This window comes from Aphis gossypii, chromosome 1 (genome assembly GCF_020184175.1).
Source record: "Aphis gossypii isolate Hap1 chromosome 1, ASM2018417v2, whole genome shotgun sequence".
Taxonomy (NCBI): Eukaryota; Metazoa; Arthropoda; class Insecta; order Hemiptera; family Aphididae; genus Aphis; species Aphis gossypii.
The window spans coordinates 13886467-13902176 of record NC_065530.1 but is presented as its reverse complement, the minus strand read 5'-3'; the positions used below and the strand labels follow the sequence as shown (position 1 = coordinate 13902176).

General features: G+C 35.3%; 2 protein-coding genes across 2 annotated transcripts; both read right to left on the bottom strand.

Annotated features, from left to right (window-relative positions):
- Positions 1–4892: 4892 nt before the first annotated feature.
- Positions 4893–5198, bottom strand: LOC126549321 (thioredoxin-2-like). The gene has a single exon (XM_050198151.1). The coding sequence runs from the start codon at positions 5196–5198 to the stop codon at positions 4893–4895; it is 306 nt and encodes a 101-aa protein (XP_050054108.1).
- Positions 5199–5867: 669 nt separating this feature from the next.
- On the bottom strand, positions 5868–6218 carry LOC126549320 (thioredoxin-like). Its single transcript, XM_050198150.1, has one exon. It carries the CDS (start codon positions 6216–6218, stop codon positions 5868–5870), a length of 351 nt encoding a protein of 116 aa, XP_050054107.1.
- Positions 6219–15710: the final 9492 nt, after the last annotated feature.

Below are 15710 nucleotides of genomic sequence, written 5' to 3'. Positions count from 1 at the left end.
TGCGCCAGCCCGGCCCATTAGAAATTTCGCGAATTTTGAGATTTTGACTATTCCAATATTAGCACGCCATTCGCATGAATTTGCACGACTGTTGCCAGAATTCGCAAGACAATTTTTTATCGTTAAAAAACCGTTTACGTGTTTTTGCCGTTGCGCCAGCCCGGCCCATTATAGAAATTTCGCGAATTTTGAGATTTTGACTATTCCAATATTTAGCACGCCATTCGCATGAATTTGCACGACTGTCGCCAGAATTTTGATCTTAGGAAGACGAATGTTGGCATAAATTTGATATTATACTCATTAGTCATTAGATACTTGTTCGGTTTCTTCGTTTACACACTAACATCAAATTTTAACATGACTACATGAGGGTACTCCTTGGCCAGTTTATTAATGCACGGATCCATTGACTTGCATGAACCACACCAATTTGAAAAAAAGTCGATGATGACTAAATTGTCTCCGGCATTAGATAATGTAGTTGCCAAATCGGCGGCTTTGGTGATGAGTTGAACCATCTCGACGTTTAGCGGCGGCGGCGGCTGGTACACCGGGTTAGCGTATTGGGACGTACGTTGCGCCAGCCCGGCCCATTTTGAAATATTGGAAAATTTTTGCACCAATATTTAGCATGTAATTAGCATGAATTTGCATGACTAAAATTAGAATTTGCATGATACTGGTTTAACGGTTAAATCCAAATTTGATGAGCCGGGCTGGCACAACGTTTCGCTAGCCCGACCCAATCGAAAAAATATAGATATCGAATATATAAATATACCAAGATTTAGCACGCCATTCGCATGAATTTGCACGACTGTCGCCAGAATTCGCAAGACAATTTTTATCGTTAAAAACCGTTTACGTGCTTTTGCCGTTGCGCCAGCCCGCCCATTATAAAATTTCGCGAATTTTGAGATTTTGACTATTCCAATATTTAGCACGCCATTCGCATGAATTTGCACGACTGTCGCCAGAATTTTGATCTTAGGAAGACGAATGTTGGCATAAATTTGATATTATACTCATTAGTCATTAGATACTTGTTCGGTTTCTTCGTTTACACTAACATCAAATTTAACATGACTACATGAGGGTACTCCTTGGCCAGTTTATTAATGCACGGATCCATTGACTTGCATGAACCACACCAATTTGAAAAAAAGTCGATGATGACTAAATTGTCTCCGGCATTAGATAATGTAGTTGCCAAATCGGCGGCTTTGGTGATGAGTTGAACCATCTCGACGTTTAGCGGCGGCGGCGGCTGGTACACCGGGTTAGCGTATTGAGACGTACGTTGCGCCAGCCCGGCCCATTTTGAAATATTGGAAAATTTTTGCACCAATATTTAGCATGTAATTAGCATGAATTTGCATGACTAAAATTAGAATTTGCATGATACTGGTTTAACGGTTAAATCCAAAATTTGATGAGCCGGCTGGCACAACGTTTCGCTAGCCCGACCCAATCGAAAAATATAGATATCGAATAAATAAATACCCAGATTTAGCACGCCATTCGCATGAATTTGCACGACTGTCGCCAGAATTCGCAAGACAATTTTTTATCGTTAAAAAACCGTTTACGTGTTTTTGCCGTTGCGCCAGCCCGGCCCATTATAGAAATTTCGCGCGAATTTTGAGATTTTGACTATTCCAATATTAGCACGCCATTCGCATGAATTTGCACGACTGTTGCCAGAATTCGCAAGACAATTTTTTATCGTTAAAAAACCGTTTACGTGTTTTTGCCGTTGCGCCAGCCCGGCCCATTATAGAAATTTCGCGAATTTTGAGATTTTGACTATTCCAATTTTAGCATCCGCCATTCGCATGAATTTGCACGACTGTCGCCAGAATTTTGATCTTAGGAAGACGAATGTTGGCATAAATTTGATATTATACTCATTAGTCATTAGATACTTGTTCGGTTTCTTCTTTTACACTAACATCAAATTTTAACATGACTACATGAGGGTACTCCTTGGCCAGTTTATTAATGCACGGATCCATTGACTTGCATGAACCACACCAATTTGAAAAAAAGTCGATGATGACTAAATTGTCTCCGGCATTAGATAATGTAGTTGCCAAATCGGCGGCTTTGGTGATGAGTTGAACCATCTCGACGTTTAGCGGCGGCGGCGGCTGGTACACCGGGTTAGCGTATTGGGACGTACGTTGCGCCAGCCCGGCCCATTTTGAAATATTGGAAAATTTTTGCACCAATATTTAGCATGTAATTAGCATGAATTTGCATGACTAAAATTAGAATTTGCATGATACTGGTTTAACGGTTAATCCAAATTTGATGAGCCGGGCTGGCACAACGTTTCGCTAGCCCGACCCAATCGAAAAAATATAGATATCGAATAAATAAATATACCAATTTAGCACGCCATTCGCATGAATTTGCACGACTGTCGCCAGAATTCGCAAGACAATTTTTAATCGTTAAAAAACCGTTTACGTGCTTTTGCCGTTGCGCCAGCCCGGCCCATTATAGAAATTTCGCGAATTTTGAGATTTTGACTATTCCAATATTTAGCACGCCATTCGCATGAATTTGCACGACTGTCGCCAGAATTTTGATCTTAGGAAGACGAATGTTGGCATAAATTTGATATTATACTCATTAGTCATTAGATACTTGTTCGGTTTCTTCGTTTACACTAACATCAAATAGTAACATGACTACATGAGGGTACTCCTTGGCCAGTTTATTAATGCACGGATCCATTGACTTGCATGAACCACACCAATTTGAAAAAAAGTCGATGATGACTAAATTGTCTCCGGCATTAGATAATGTAGTTGCCAAATCGGCGGCTTTGGTGATGAGTTGAACCATCTCGACGTTTAGCGGCGGCGGCGGCTGGTACACCGGGTTAGCGTATTGAGACGTACGTTGCGCCAGCCCGGCCCATTTTGAAATATTGGAAAATTTTTGCACCAATATTTAGCATGTAATTAGCATGAATTTGCATGACTAAAATTAGAATTTGCATGATACTGGTTTAACGGTTAAATCCAAAATTTGATGAGCCGGGCTGGCACAACGTTTCGCTAGCCCGACCCAATCGAAAAATATAGATATCGAATAAATAAATATACCAAGATTTAGCACGCCATTCGCATGAATTTGCACGACTGTCGCCAGAATTCGCAAGACAATTTTTTATCGTTAAAAACCGTTTACGTGTTTTTGCCGTTGCGCCAGCCCGGCCCATTATAGAAATTTCGCGAATTTTGAGATTTTGACTATTCCAATATTTAGCACGCCATTCGCATGAATTTGCACGACTGTTGCCAGAATTCGCAAGACAATTTTTTATCGTTAAAAAACCGTTTACGTGTTTTTTGCCGTTGCGCCAGCCCGGCCCATTATAGAAATTTCGCGAATTTTGAGATTTTGACTATTCCAATATTTAGCACGCCATTCGCATGAATTTGCACGACTGTCGCCAGAATTTTGATCTTAGGAAGACGAATGTTGGCATAAATTTGATATTATACTCATTAGTCATTAGATACTTGTTCGGTTTCTTCGTTTACACTAACATCAAATTTTAACATGACTACATGAGGGTACTCCTTGGCCAGTTTATTAATGCACGGATCCATTGACTTGCATGAACCACACCAATTTGAAAAAAAGTCGATGATGACTAAATTGTCTCCGGCATTAGATAATGTAGTTGCCAAATCGGCGGCTTTGGTGATGAGTTGAACCATCTCGACGTTTAGCGGCGGCGGCGGCTGGTACACCGGGTTAGCGTATTGGGACGTACGTTGCGCCAGCCCGGCCCATTTTGAAATATTGGAAAATTTTTGCACCAATATTTAGCATGTAATTAGCATGAATTTGCATGACTAAAATTAGAATTTGCATGATACTGGTTTAACGGTTAAATCCAAAATTTGATGAGCCGGGCTGGCACAACGTTTCGCTAGCCCGACCCAATCGAAAAAATATAGATATCGAATAAATAAATATACCAAGATTTAGCACGCCATTCGCATGAATTTGCACGACTGTCGCCAGAATTCGCAAGACAATTTTTTATCGTTAAAAACCGTTTACGTGCTTTTGCCGTTGCGCCAGCCCGGCCCATTATAGAAATTTCGCGAATTTTGAGATTTTGACTATTCCAATATTTAGCACGCCATTCGCATGAATTTGCACGACTGTCGCCAGAATTTGATCTTAGGAAGACGAATGTTGGCATAAATTTGATATTATACTCATTAGTCATTAGATACTTGTTCGGTTTCTTCGTTTACACTAACATCAAATAGTAACATGACTACATGAGGGTACTCCTTGGCCAGTTTATTAATGCACGGATCCATTGACTTGCATGAACCACACCAATTTGAAAAAAAGTCGATGATGACTAAATTGTCTCCGGCATTAGATAATGTAGTTGCCAAATCGGCGGCTTTGGTGATGAGTTGAACCATCTCGACGTTTAGCGGCGGCGGCGGCTGGTACACACGGGTTAGCGTATTGGGACGTACGTTGCGCCAGCCCGGCCCATTTTGAAATATTGGAAAATTTTTGCACCAATATTTAGCATGTAATTAGCATGAATTTGCATGACTAAAATTAGAATTTGCATGATACTGGTTTAACGGTTAAATCCAAAATTTGATGAGCCGGGCTGGCACAACGTTTCGCTAGCCCGACCCAATCGAAAAATATAGATATCGAATAAATAAATATACCAAGATTTAGCACGCCATTCGCATGAATTTGCACGACTGTCGCCAGAATTCGCAAGACAATTTTTATCGTTAAAAAACCGTTTACGTGTTTTTGCCGTTGCGCCAGCCCGGCCCATTATAGAAATTTCGCGAATTTGAGATTTTTGACTATTCCAATATTTAGCACGCCATTCGCATGAATTTGCACGACTGTCGCCAGAATTTTGATCTTAGGAAGACGAATGTTGGCATAAATTTGATATTATACTCATTAGTCATTAGATACTTGTTCGGTTCTTCGTTTACACTAACATCAAATTTTAACATGACTACATGAGGGTACTCCTTGGCCAGTTTATTAATGCACGGATCCATTGACTTGCATGAACCACACCAATTTGAAAAAAAGTCGATGATGACTAAATTGTCTCCGGCATTAGATAATGTAGTTGCCAAATCGGCGGCTTTGGTGATGAGTTGAACCATCTCGACGTTTAGCGGCGGCGGCGGCTGGTACACCCGGGTTAGCGTATTGGGACGTACGTTGCGCCAGCCCGGCCCATTTTGAAATATTGGAAATTTTTGCACCAATATTTAGCATGTAATTAGCATGAATTTGCATGACTAAAATTAGAATTTGCATGATACTGGTTTAACGGTTAAATCCAAAATTTGATGAGCCGGGCTGGCACAACGTTTCGCTAGCCCGACCCAATCGAAAAAATATAGATATCGAATAAATAAATATACCAAGATTTAGCACGCCATTCGCATGAATTTGCACGACTGTCGCCAGAATTCGCAAGACAATTTTTTATCGTTAAAAAACCGTTTACGTGCTTTTGCCGTTGCGCCAGCCCGGCCCATTATAGAAATTTCGCGAATTTTGAGATTTTGACTATTCCAATATTTAGCACGCCATTCGCATGAATTTGCACGACTGTTGCCAGAATTCGCAAGACAATTTTTTATCGTTAAAAAACCGTTTACGTGTTTTTGCCGTTGCGCCAGCCCGGCCCATTATAGAAATTTCGCGAATTTTGAGATTTTGACTATTCCAATATTTAGCACGCCATTCGCATGAATTTGCACGACTGTCGCCAGAATTTTGATCTTAGGAAGACGAATGTTGGCATAAATTTGATATTATACTCATTAGTCATTAGATACTTGTTCGGTTTCTTCGTTTACACTAACATCAAATTTTAACATGACTACATGAGGGTACTCCTTGGCCAGTTTATTAATGCACGGATCCATTGACTTGCATGAACCACACCAATTTGAAAAAAAGTCGATGATGACTAAATTGTCTCCGGCATTAGATAATGTAGTTGCCAAATCGGCGGCTTTGGTGATGAGTTGAACCATCTCGACGTTTAGCGGCGGCGGCGGCTGGTACACCGGGTTAGCGTATTGGGACGTACGTTGCGCCAGCCCGGCCCATTTTGAAATATTGGAAATTTTTGCACCAATATTTAGCATGTAATTAGCATGAATTTGCATGACTAAAATTAGAATTTGCATGATACTGGTTTAACGGTTAAATCCAAAATTTGATGAGCCGGGCTGGCACAACGTTTCGCTAGCCCGACCCAATCGAAAAAATATAGATATCGAATAAATAAATATACCAAGATTTAGCACGCCATTCGCATGAATTTGCACGACTGTCGCCAGAATTCGCAAGACAATTTTTTATCGTTAAAAAACCGTTTACGTGTTTTTGCCGTTGCGCCAGCCCGGCCCATTATAGAAATTTCGCGAATTTTGAGATTTTGACTATTCCAATATTTAGCACGCCATTCGCATGAATTTGCACGACTGTTGCCAGAATTCGCAAGACAATTTTTATCGTTAAAAAACCGTTTACGTGTTTTTGCCGTTGCGCCAGCCCGGCCCATTATAAAATTTCGCGAATTTTGAGATTTTGACTATTCCAATATTTAGCACGCCATTCGCATGAATTTGCACGACTGTCGCCAGAATTTTGATCTTAGGAAGACGAATGTTGGCATAAATTTGATATTATACTCATTAGTCATTAGATACTTGTTCGGTTTCTTCGTTTACACTAACATCAAATTTTAACATGACTACATGAGGGTACTCCTTGGCCAGTTTATTAATGCACGGATCCATTGACTTGCATGAACCACACCAATTTGAAAAAAAGTCGATGATGACTAAATTGTCTCCGGCATTAGATAATGTAGTTGCCAAATCGGCGGCTTTGGTGATGAGTTGAACCATCTCGACGTTTAGCGGCGGCGGCGGCTGGTACACCGGGTTAGCGTATTGGGACGTACGTTGCGCCAGCCCGGCCCATTTTGAAATATTGGAAAATTTTTGCACCAATATTTAGCATGTAATTAGCATGAATTTGCATGACTAAAATTAGAATTTGCATGATACTGGTTTAACGGTTAAATCCAAAATTTGATGAGCCGGGCTGGCACAACGTTTCGCTAGCCCGACCCAATCGAAAAAATATAGATATCGAATAAATAAATATACCAAGATTTAGCACGCCATTCGCATGAATTTGCACGACTGTCGCCAGAATTCGCAAGACAATTTTTTATCGTTAAAAAACCGTTTACGTGTTTTTGCCGTTGCGCCAGCCCGGCCCATTATAGAAATTTCGCGAATTTTGAGATTTTGACTATTCCAATATTTAGCACGCCATTCGCATGAATTTGCACGACTGTTGCCAGAATTCGCAAGACAATTTTTTATCGTTAAAAAACCGTTTACGTGTTTTTGCCGTTGCGCCAGCCCGGCCCATTATAGAAATTTCGCGAATTTTGAGATTTTGACTATTCCAATATTTAGCACGCCATTCGCATGAATTTGCACGACTGTCGCCAGAATTTTGATCTTAGGAAGACGAATGTTGGCATAAATTTGATATTATACTCATTAGTCATTAGATACTTGTTCGGTTTCTTCGTTTACACTAACATCAAATTTTAACATGACTACATGAGGGTACTCCTTGGCCAGTTTATTAATGCACGGATCCATTGACTTGCATGAACCACACCAATTTGAAAAAAAGTCGATGATGACTAAATTGTCTCCGGCATTAGATAATGTAGTTGCCAAATCGGCGGCTTTGGTGATGAGTTGAACCATCTCGACGTTTAGCGGCGGCGGCGGCTGGTACACCGGGTTAGCGTATTGGGACGTACGTTGCGCCAGCCCGGCCCATTTTGAAATATTGGAAAATTTTTGCACCAATATTTAGCATGTAATTAGCATGAATTTGCATGACTAAAATTAGAATTTGCATGATACTGGTTTAACGGTTAAATCCAAAATTTGATGAGCCGGGCTGGCACAACGTTTCGCTAGCCCGACCCAATCGAAAAAATATAGATATCGAATAAATAAATATACCAAGATTTAGCACGCCATTCGCATGAATTTGCACGACTGTCGCCAGAATTCGCAAGACAATTTTTTATCGTTAAAAAACCGTTTACGTGTTTTTGCCGTTGCGCCAGCCCGGCCCATTATAGAAATTTCGCGAATTTTGAGATTTTGACTATTCCAATATTTAGCACGCCATTCGCATGAATTTGCACGACTGTTGCCAGAATTCGCAAGACAATTTTTTATCGTTAAAAACCGTTTACGTGTTTTTGCCGTTGCGCCAGCCCGGCCCATTATAGAAATTTCGCGAATTTTGAGATTTTGACTATTCCAATATTTAGCACGCCATTCGCATGAATTTGCACGACTGTCGCCAGAATTTTGATCTTAGGAAGACGAATGTTGGCATAAATTTGATATTATACTCATTAGTCATTAGATACTTGTTCGGTTTCTTCGTTTACACTAACATCAAATTTTAACATGACTACATGAGGGTACTCCTTGGCCAGTTTTTAATGCACGGATCCATTGACTTGCATGAACCACACCACATTTGAAAAAAAGTCGATGATGACTAAATTGTCTCCGGCATTAGATAATGTAGTTGCCAAATCGGCGGCTTTGGTGATGAGTTGAACCATCTCGACGTTTAGCGGCGGCGGCGGCTGGTACACCGGGTTAGCGTATTGGGACGTACGTTGCGCCAGCCCGGCCCATTTTGAAATATTGGAAAATTTTTGCACCAATATTTAGCATGTAATTAGCATGAATTTGCATGACTAAAATTAGAATTTGCATGATACTGGTTTAACGGTTAAATCCAAAATTTGATGAGCCGGGCTGGCACAACGTTTCGCTAGCCCGACCCAATCGAAAAAATATAGATATCGAATAAATAAATATACCAAGATTTAGCACGCCATTCGCATGAATTTGCACGACTGTCGCCAGAATTCGCAAGACAATTTTTTATCGTTAAAAAACCGTTTACGTGCTTTTGCCGTTGCGCCAGCCCGGCCCATTATAGAAATTTCGCGAATTTTGAGATTTTGACTATTCCAATATTTAGCACGCCATTCGCATGAATTTGCACGACTGTCGCCAGAATTCGCAATACAATTTTTTATCGTTAAAAAACCGTTTACGTGTTTTTGCCGTTGCGCCAGCCCGGCCCATTATAGAAATTTCGCGAATTTTGAGATTTTGACTATTCCAATATTTAGCACGCCATTCGCATGAATTTGCACGACTGTTGCCAGAATTCGCAAGACAATTTTTTATCGTTAAAAAACCGTTTACGTGTTTTTGCCGTTGCGCCAGCCTGGCCTACAGTGGAAATTTTGCGATTTTTGGGATACAAATTAAAATGTCCTGAGCACTGTAAACAGTCATATCATTTTTTGTTCACCAAATCAGAAATTTGTAATATTGTCATACATTTGTATATTATTTTAAAATAAAGATAATGTTGATATTGTTCGAATATAATATTTTTTGTATTTTTTTGCGATATTTTATAAAAACAATTTTTTACATTTATATTAAAAAAGTCTTGTAATAAAAAAATCTTCTCTACTTTATATGTATAAAAAAAATATATATATAATTAATTTAAAATATAAATGAAATATATACAGTCCTTTGTATGAATTTTTTAAACTATGAATGGTATTAATTTATATAATTTGATGTACACTCTTTAATAACAGTTTTTTTATACTGTATAAAATACAAATTCACAAGGTACCATTGTTGTGTCCTTGATAGGTATCGTTTCTTCTTAAATCGTCATACAACTCCCAATTCTCGCCCTCTTCGGAATAAGTGTTGTAATGGCCAATTGAATTCCTTAAACTCGATTTTCCTTTATGATAGCATATAACACCACGAAGCTCATATGTTACTGAGTTATATGTAAGAACAGTAGGGATATCACACAATTTAATTTTAGATTCTGAACGAAGTGATGAAGTATTGATTTTACAATGATGTTGTGTTTTTTTTTTTTTTTTTTTTTTTTTTTTTTTTTTTTTTTTTTGTTTTTTTTTTTTGTCTGTCACCACGTTTTGGAGCAGTAAAGTGCTCCGATTTTAAAAAGTGGACCCTGTTTCGGATAGGAAAGTGAATGTAGTTTGTACTTTGGGGGGTCAAAAGTAAAAAATTTCCAATAGTTTCAAAGCGCCGGGAAAAACCAAAAAAAATGACGGAAAAACGGGAATTTAACGCAAACCATTTTTCGACCAAATCGATTTTTTTTATGGTTGTAATTCAAAACTAATCACTGAAAATACTTGAATTTTTCACCAAATGTTAATGTCAGTGGTATCCGTATATAGTAAAATTTCAACAAATTTGACTTTTTTTGAGTTATTTATAGACCACTGAAATTTTCGATTCGATTTTTTGAGAATTTTTTTAAAGTGTCAATAAAATGTTTGGATGACCAAAAAGTTTTGAAATTTAATACAAGGTTCCTTATGAGTTGTTTTTTTGTAGCAAAAAAAATTAAAAATCGTTAGTCACAATTTTTTTTTATAAGCGTTTATAGTTCAAATTTTTACGAAATCTGTCGAAAACGCGAAAATTTGCAAGTATTTTGAAGTTGAAAAATCATAAAATTTTTTTTTTTATAACTAAGTTTTGAAATTTGGTACAAGGTTCTCCATACATTTTTCTTCAATTATCTGTAAAAAAACTCTACCGATTCAGACAAAAAATTTTATGAGTGTTTGAAATTTAAATTTTTACAAAACCGCGCTAAATAACGGTTTGCCTCAAACGATTTTTGATATTTGTTATAATTCAAAAGTATAAGTCGTAGATACTTGAAAATTTTACCAGTTATTTAGATTGGCATTTTATTTACTTGATTTAATTTTCAAAATATTTTGAGTTTTTTTGAGCTATTTATAGACAACTGACATTTTCAATTTTTCTGAAAATTTTTTTTTGAAGGGTCGATAAAATTTTTTTGGCCCTTTCAAAATACTTGAAAATTTTATACAAAGTTCTTCATATGTTATTCTTAAAGTGATTAAAAAATTATAAGAATACATAGGCACATATTTTTTGATTAGCATTTGAAGTTCAAATTTTGACGAAATTCGTCAAAGCATGAATATTTGCAAATTATTTGAAGTTGAAAAATCAAATTTTTTGTGTGTTATAACTAAGGATTAAAAATACAACACTAAGTTTTCCATTAGTTACCTTCAAGTATCTATAGAGAAAACTCGAAGCATCATTATAGGAAAAATTTTAAGTGCGTTGAATTTTAAATTTTAACGAAATCGCGTAACGATAACGATTTATCCTCAAACGATTTTAAATATTTGTTATTATTCAAAAAGTATAAGTCGTAGATACTTGAAAATTTTATCAGTTATTAAGACTAGCGTTTTCTTTACGTGATTAATTTTCGAAATATTTTGAGTTTTTTGAGCTATTTATAGACAACTGAATTTTCAATTTTTTGAAGTGTCGATAAAATTTTTTGGCCCTATCAAATACTTGAAATTTTATACAAATTCCTCATATGTTATTCTTATAGTGATTAAAAAATAAAGAATACATAGGCACAATTTTTTTTTATTAGCATTTGAAGTTCAAATATTGACAACAATTCGTCAAAACCATGAATATTTGCAAATTATTTTGTAGGTATATTTCATAAAATTTTTGTATAAGTAGCTAAAGTTGAAATTAATACAAGGTTTTTCATAAGTTTAACTTACAATATTATAAAGAACTTAAATTTTGTTGTATTCAGGCCATTAAAACATAAACCACCTTTTTCACCAACCACTAGAAATTATATCCTAGCTGACAAATCATCTTCGTTCAGAATCGTTTTTCGTATACATGATAACTATCATTGGATTCAATTTAACACTCCTATAATATATATAATGATCCATACGGCACCTAATTACAGCAAGCGGTACTCACTTGCCCGCTTTTTTTAGTATTATACCAGCCTCACTGCTCTTTTGGTTATCATCACCTTAAAATTAAACAATATTAAATTCTTAACTTAGTATTATAATAGAAAATAATAATAAAATAATTTACCTTCCCAGTATAAAATATCAATATATAAATGAACTTTTGAAATATCCGTTGTTATGGTTTTTATTCCCTTGCAATTATCTCCACAGTTTATATATTCAGTTTCTGTTCTTGTATTTATATAAGTCTGTAGTTCTTTTATGGTTTCTCCATCATTAACTTGAAATGTTACATATTTTAAGGAACTTACTATTTGAGTATCACATGCATCTATAGATCATTTTTTTATTTCTATAGCTGATGGGACATCCATTATTAATTTATTTATTGCATGGCTAATAGTAGATTCACACAAAACAAAAGAATTTCCGTATTCCAACTTTTCTATTGAAGGATTCATATGATTTATAATTAGCTCAGCTCTTTGTGAGTATATTTTAGATGTTATGCCACTTTCTACAATATTGGAAATAAATTTAAAAAATTCGGACGTTTGAAATTTATTTAATTCCGCTGCATACATTTGGCTATCACAGTAAGCTACCTGTAACATTAATCATACAATTATGTTTAATAGTCTTTTCTGAATTTATTACAATTATATTGTTTTTTTTTTTAACTATAATTATGTACATATAATTTATTACATGACATAGATACAAGTGTCTACATAAGATTTACCTACTTATTACTAGATTAACTTACTATTATAATATAGAATATTTAAAAAAATATATTGATAGTGTACGATTTTATAAACTTGTTATTATTATTAATTAATAATAAAGTATTTATAATATTTTTTAAATTACAAATTTACAATTTAGAATAGAACATTTTGGAAAAAAATGCTTAATTCTTGGTGATTAGAATTATAGTAACTTATAAAGAATATAAAGATTTTTCTAATTAGGAATAAAATACGTTTTTATAAAATACCCTTAAATTTTTATTTTGTAAAATTCAAAATTCTACAAACAATTTGTAAAAATAACCTAACCTTTTTTAGAATCGAACAAAAAATTTTATAGATAACCTTATACTTAATTTTAAATTAGAAAAATTACATACCATTAAAGAAAGTCTGAATCAAATGCACAAGTATTGCTTAAAATCACTTTTCCTTGTTTATTTGTGCATGTAGTACTTTTTAATTGTCTAAAGCAAGATCCATTTTTTAATATTGGGATTGATCGTTGATTTTTATGTGTGTTTGTTATATTCAAAAGGCTTAAATGCGGATTTGGCAGGAGGTAAGAGTTACTTTTTCGCTGCCGGGCACTTTTTCTGTTCCAATTTTCTCTTGCATTATGTTCTTCGTTATTTTTTATGTTTTCTATTGGAACAAATTGTATTTGGTTTTCTTTCATAACACAGAATAATGATGAATGCGTATCTTCATTTTCATCATCAGTAACTTTGAATAAGTCATCTGGAGTATGTTTTAAAATATATGATTTTTGCGGTGAACCGTCATTGTTGTCGTTAAAGTCACTTATTGGTGATTGACATGCAGAGCTTACTGTATTTTCTTCCGTTTCATATTGTGATTGGTGTTCATTGATATTATCATCAATTTTGTTTGATGATGATGATATTGCTTGCATTTCATAAGGCGGTGGTGAATATCTATTTTCATTAATAATATCTTGGTTCATATTTGCCAAGGGTGACGAAGAATCATTATTATTTCTGGCTGATCGTAGAAGCGTGGCACCTTTTAGTGAATCAATATGATTGGTTAAAAAATTTTCTAGGTCAGTTGGCAGAGGTATGTGTTTGAAAGTTATAGTTTTAAGTTTTTTAAAACTTGACTCTATGGCAGCTGAGCTCGATATGTCATCACCATAGCCAAATATTGGCACCATTACACCTGACCATAAAGGTAACAGTTTCGAGATTTTAATCAAAATGGGCACTAACGTTGGAATAAACAATGGGTTTATCCCTGATCCTTCCTGTACTAAACTTTTACTGCTTGTATATATATTATCCGCCCAGGATGTAAAAGGATTTTCAAAATGATCAAGTCCTTCATTTTGAATCTCGTACATCTCTTCTATTAAATTTCGTGCTTCATCTTCTGATTCAGCATGAGCAATTATATTGTCAAATTCTTGTTGAAATTCTATAAACCCGCTTGATATAGCTTCGATTAATTTTCTTTTGTGCAATTCACATGCAGTTTCCTGGCCATTTACTAAATTTATTCCGTCCGTTTCATTAGTAAAGACCACAAACATTGAAAAAAGTAGAGAGCGGACTTCTGTTAAACTTTGGCACTTTATTAAAATTCCAACTAAGCGAAGGACAATTTCCCTAATTCTTCTTGAAACTGTTTTGAGTGGTGTCCACTTGCAACAAATTTTAATAAAATGCGCTACATCGATCCTTACAAAACAACGGGGAACCCAGTGAGAAGTGGAAGAAATTTCTTGTGTAAGTAGGTCAGAACACACTCTTACATAGTCATTCAGAGACGAATACTGGGTAAAACTCTGAACAATGGCTGAAAGTAAAGCCAAAGAATTATCACAAATTGTTTCTTTTGGTTTATTTATATCACAACTTATCCATTTCAAAAGCCAATTAGAAATTGCTATATTTGTGTGTCGTTCACTAAGCATGTTTGTAACAGTAAAATTTTTTTTCTTTTCTTTATCGTACACCAATGCTTCGTATAAATATATAGATTTGGTCTTTTCCAAACCAAATCTATTAAAAGTTTTAACTATTGAACCTGTGGCGTCAATTACTAACTTCGGATAATTAGTAATACTACAATAACTTCTATACAAATTAATTTGCTCTGAAGAATGATAATGTACAAAAAAAGGGTCACATCCTATGTCTTGAATAATATCAGTAAATTCATTTTCTGTTTTCATCAAATTCAAGGAAATCAGTGAATCTTTATTCCGACGTTCATTTACCAGTTTTTTCGATTTAAGTGTGCGTAAACAATTGCCGGTAGGAATGATAGCTGGTTCGAAGCCTCCTAAAATTAAATTAAACGTGTTAACTTTGGAATATTTTGTACAAACTTCTAAATTGGAATTTTAAATAGCTAATAAAATGTGTTTGGTCAAAACATTTGAATTAATTGTAAACTATTGCCTATTAATACGACGAATATATCCACCGGTTAGGCGGTATTAACTAAAAAGTTAATAACAAAATTAAATAAAATAAATATGTACTATCTAACATATTTCGAACATAGTATATTTTTGGCTGAAAAGTAATATAAATAACATCCTACCATTTGTCATAAGACGATTAGCTTCTTTTTCTCTGAAGGTTTCGCTTGATAAATGTTTAATAACAATAGAAGATATCGCCTTTTCTTTTGCTGGTCCAATTAGACGTCTTTTTTTGTTTATATGGTGCACATCAAAGTTCCCAGTATATGTGCATTCCATTAAAACTCTATTGGACAAGATAAAATGATACATGGATTAAAAAAAAAAAACATCATATAGGTGACAGGGTGCCGTACGAATTGCTGAACACTCGATTATATATCATCAATATGGCTATCGACTCTATATTTTCGTGATAAACAAAAAAGTAGTTAAATGTAATTATAAAATATTAAAAAATACCTAG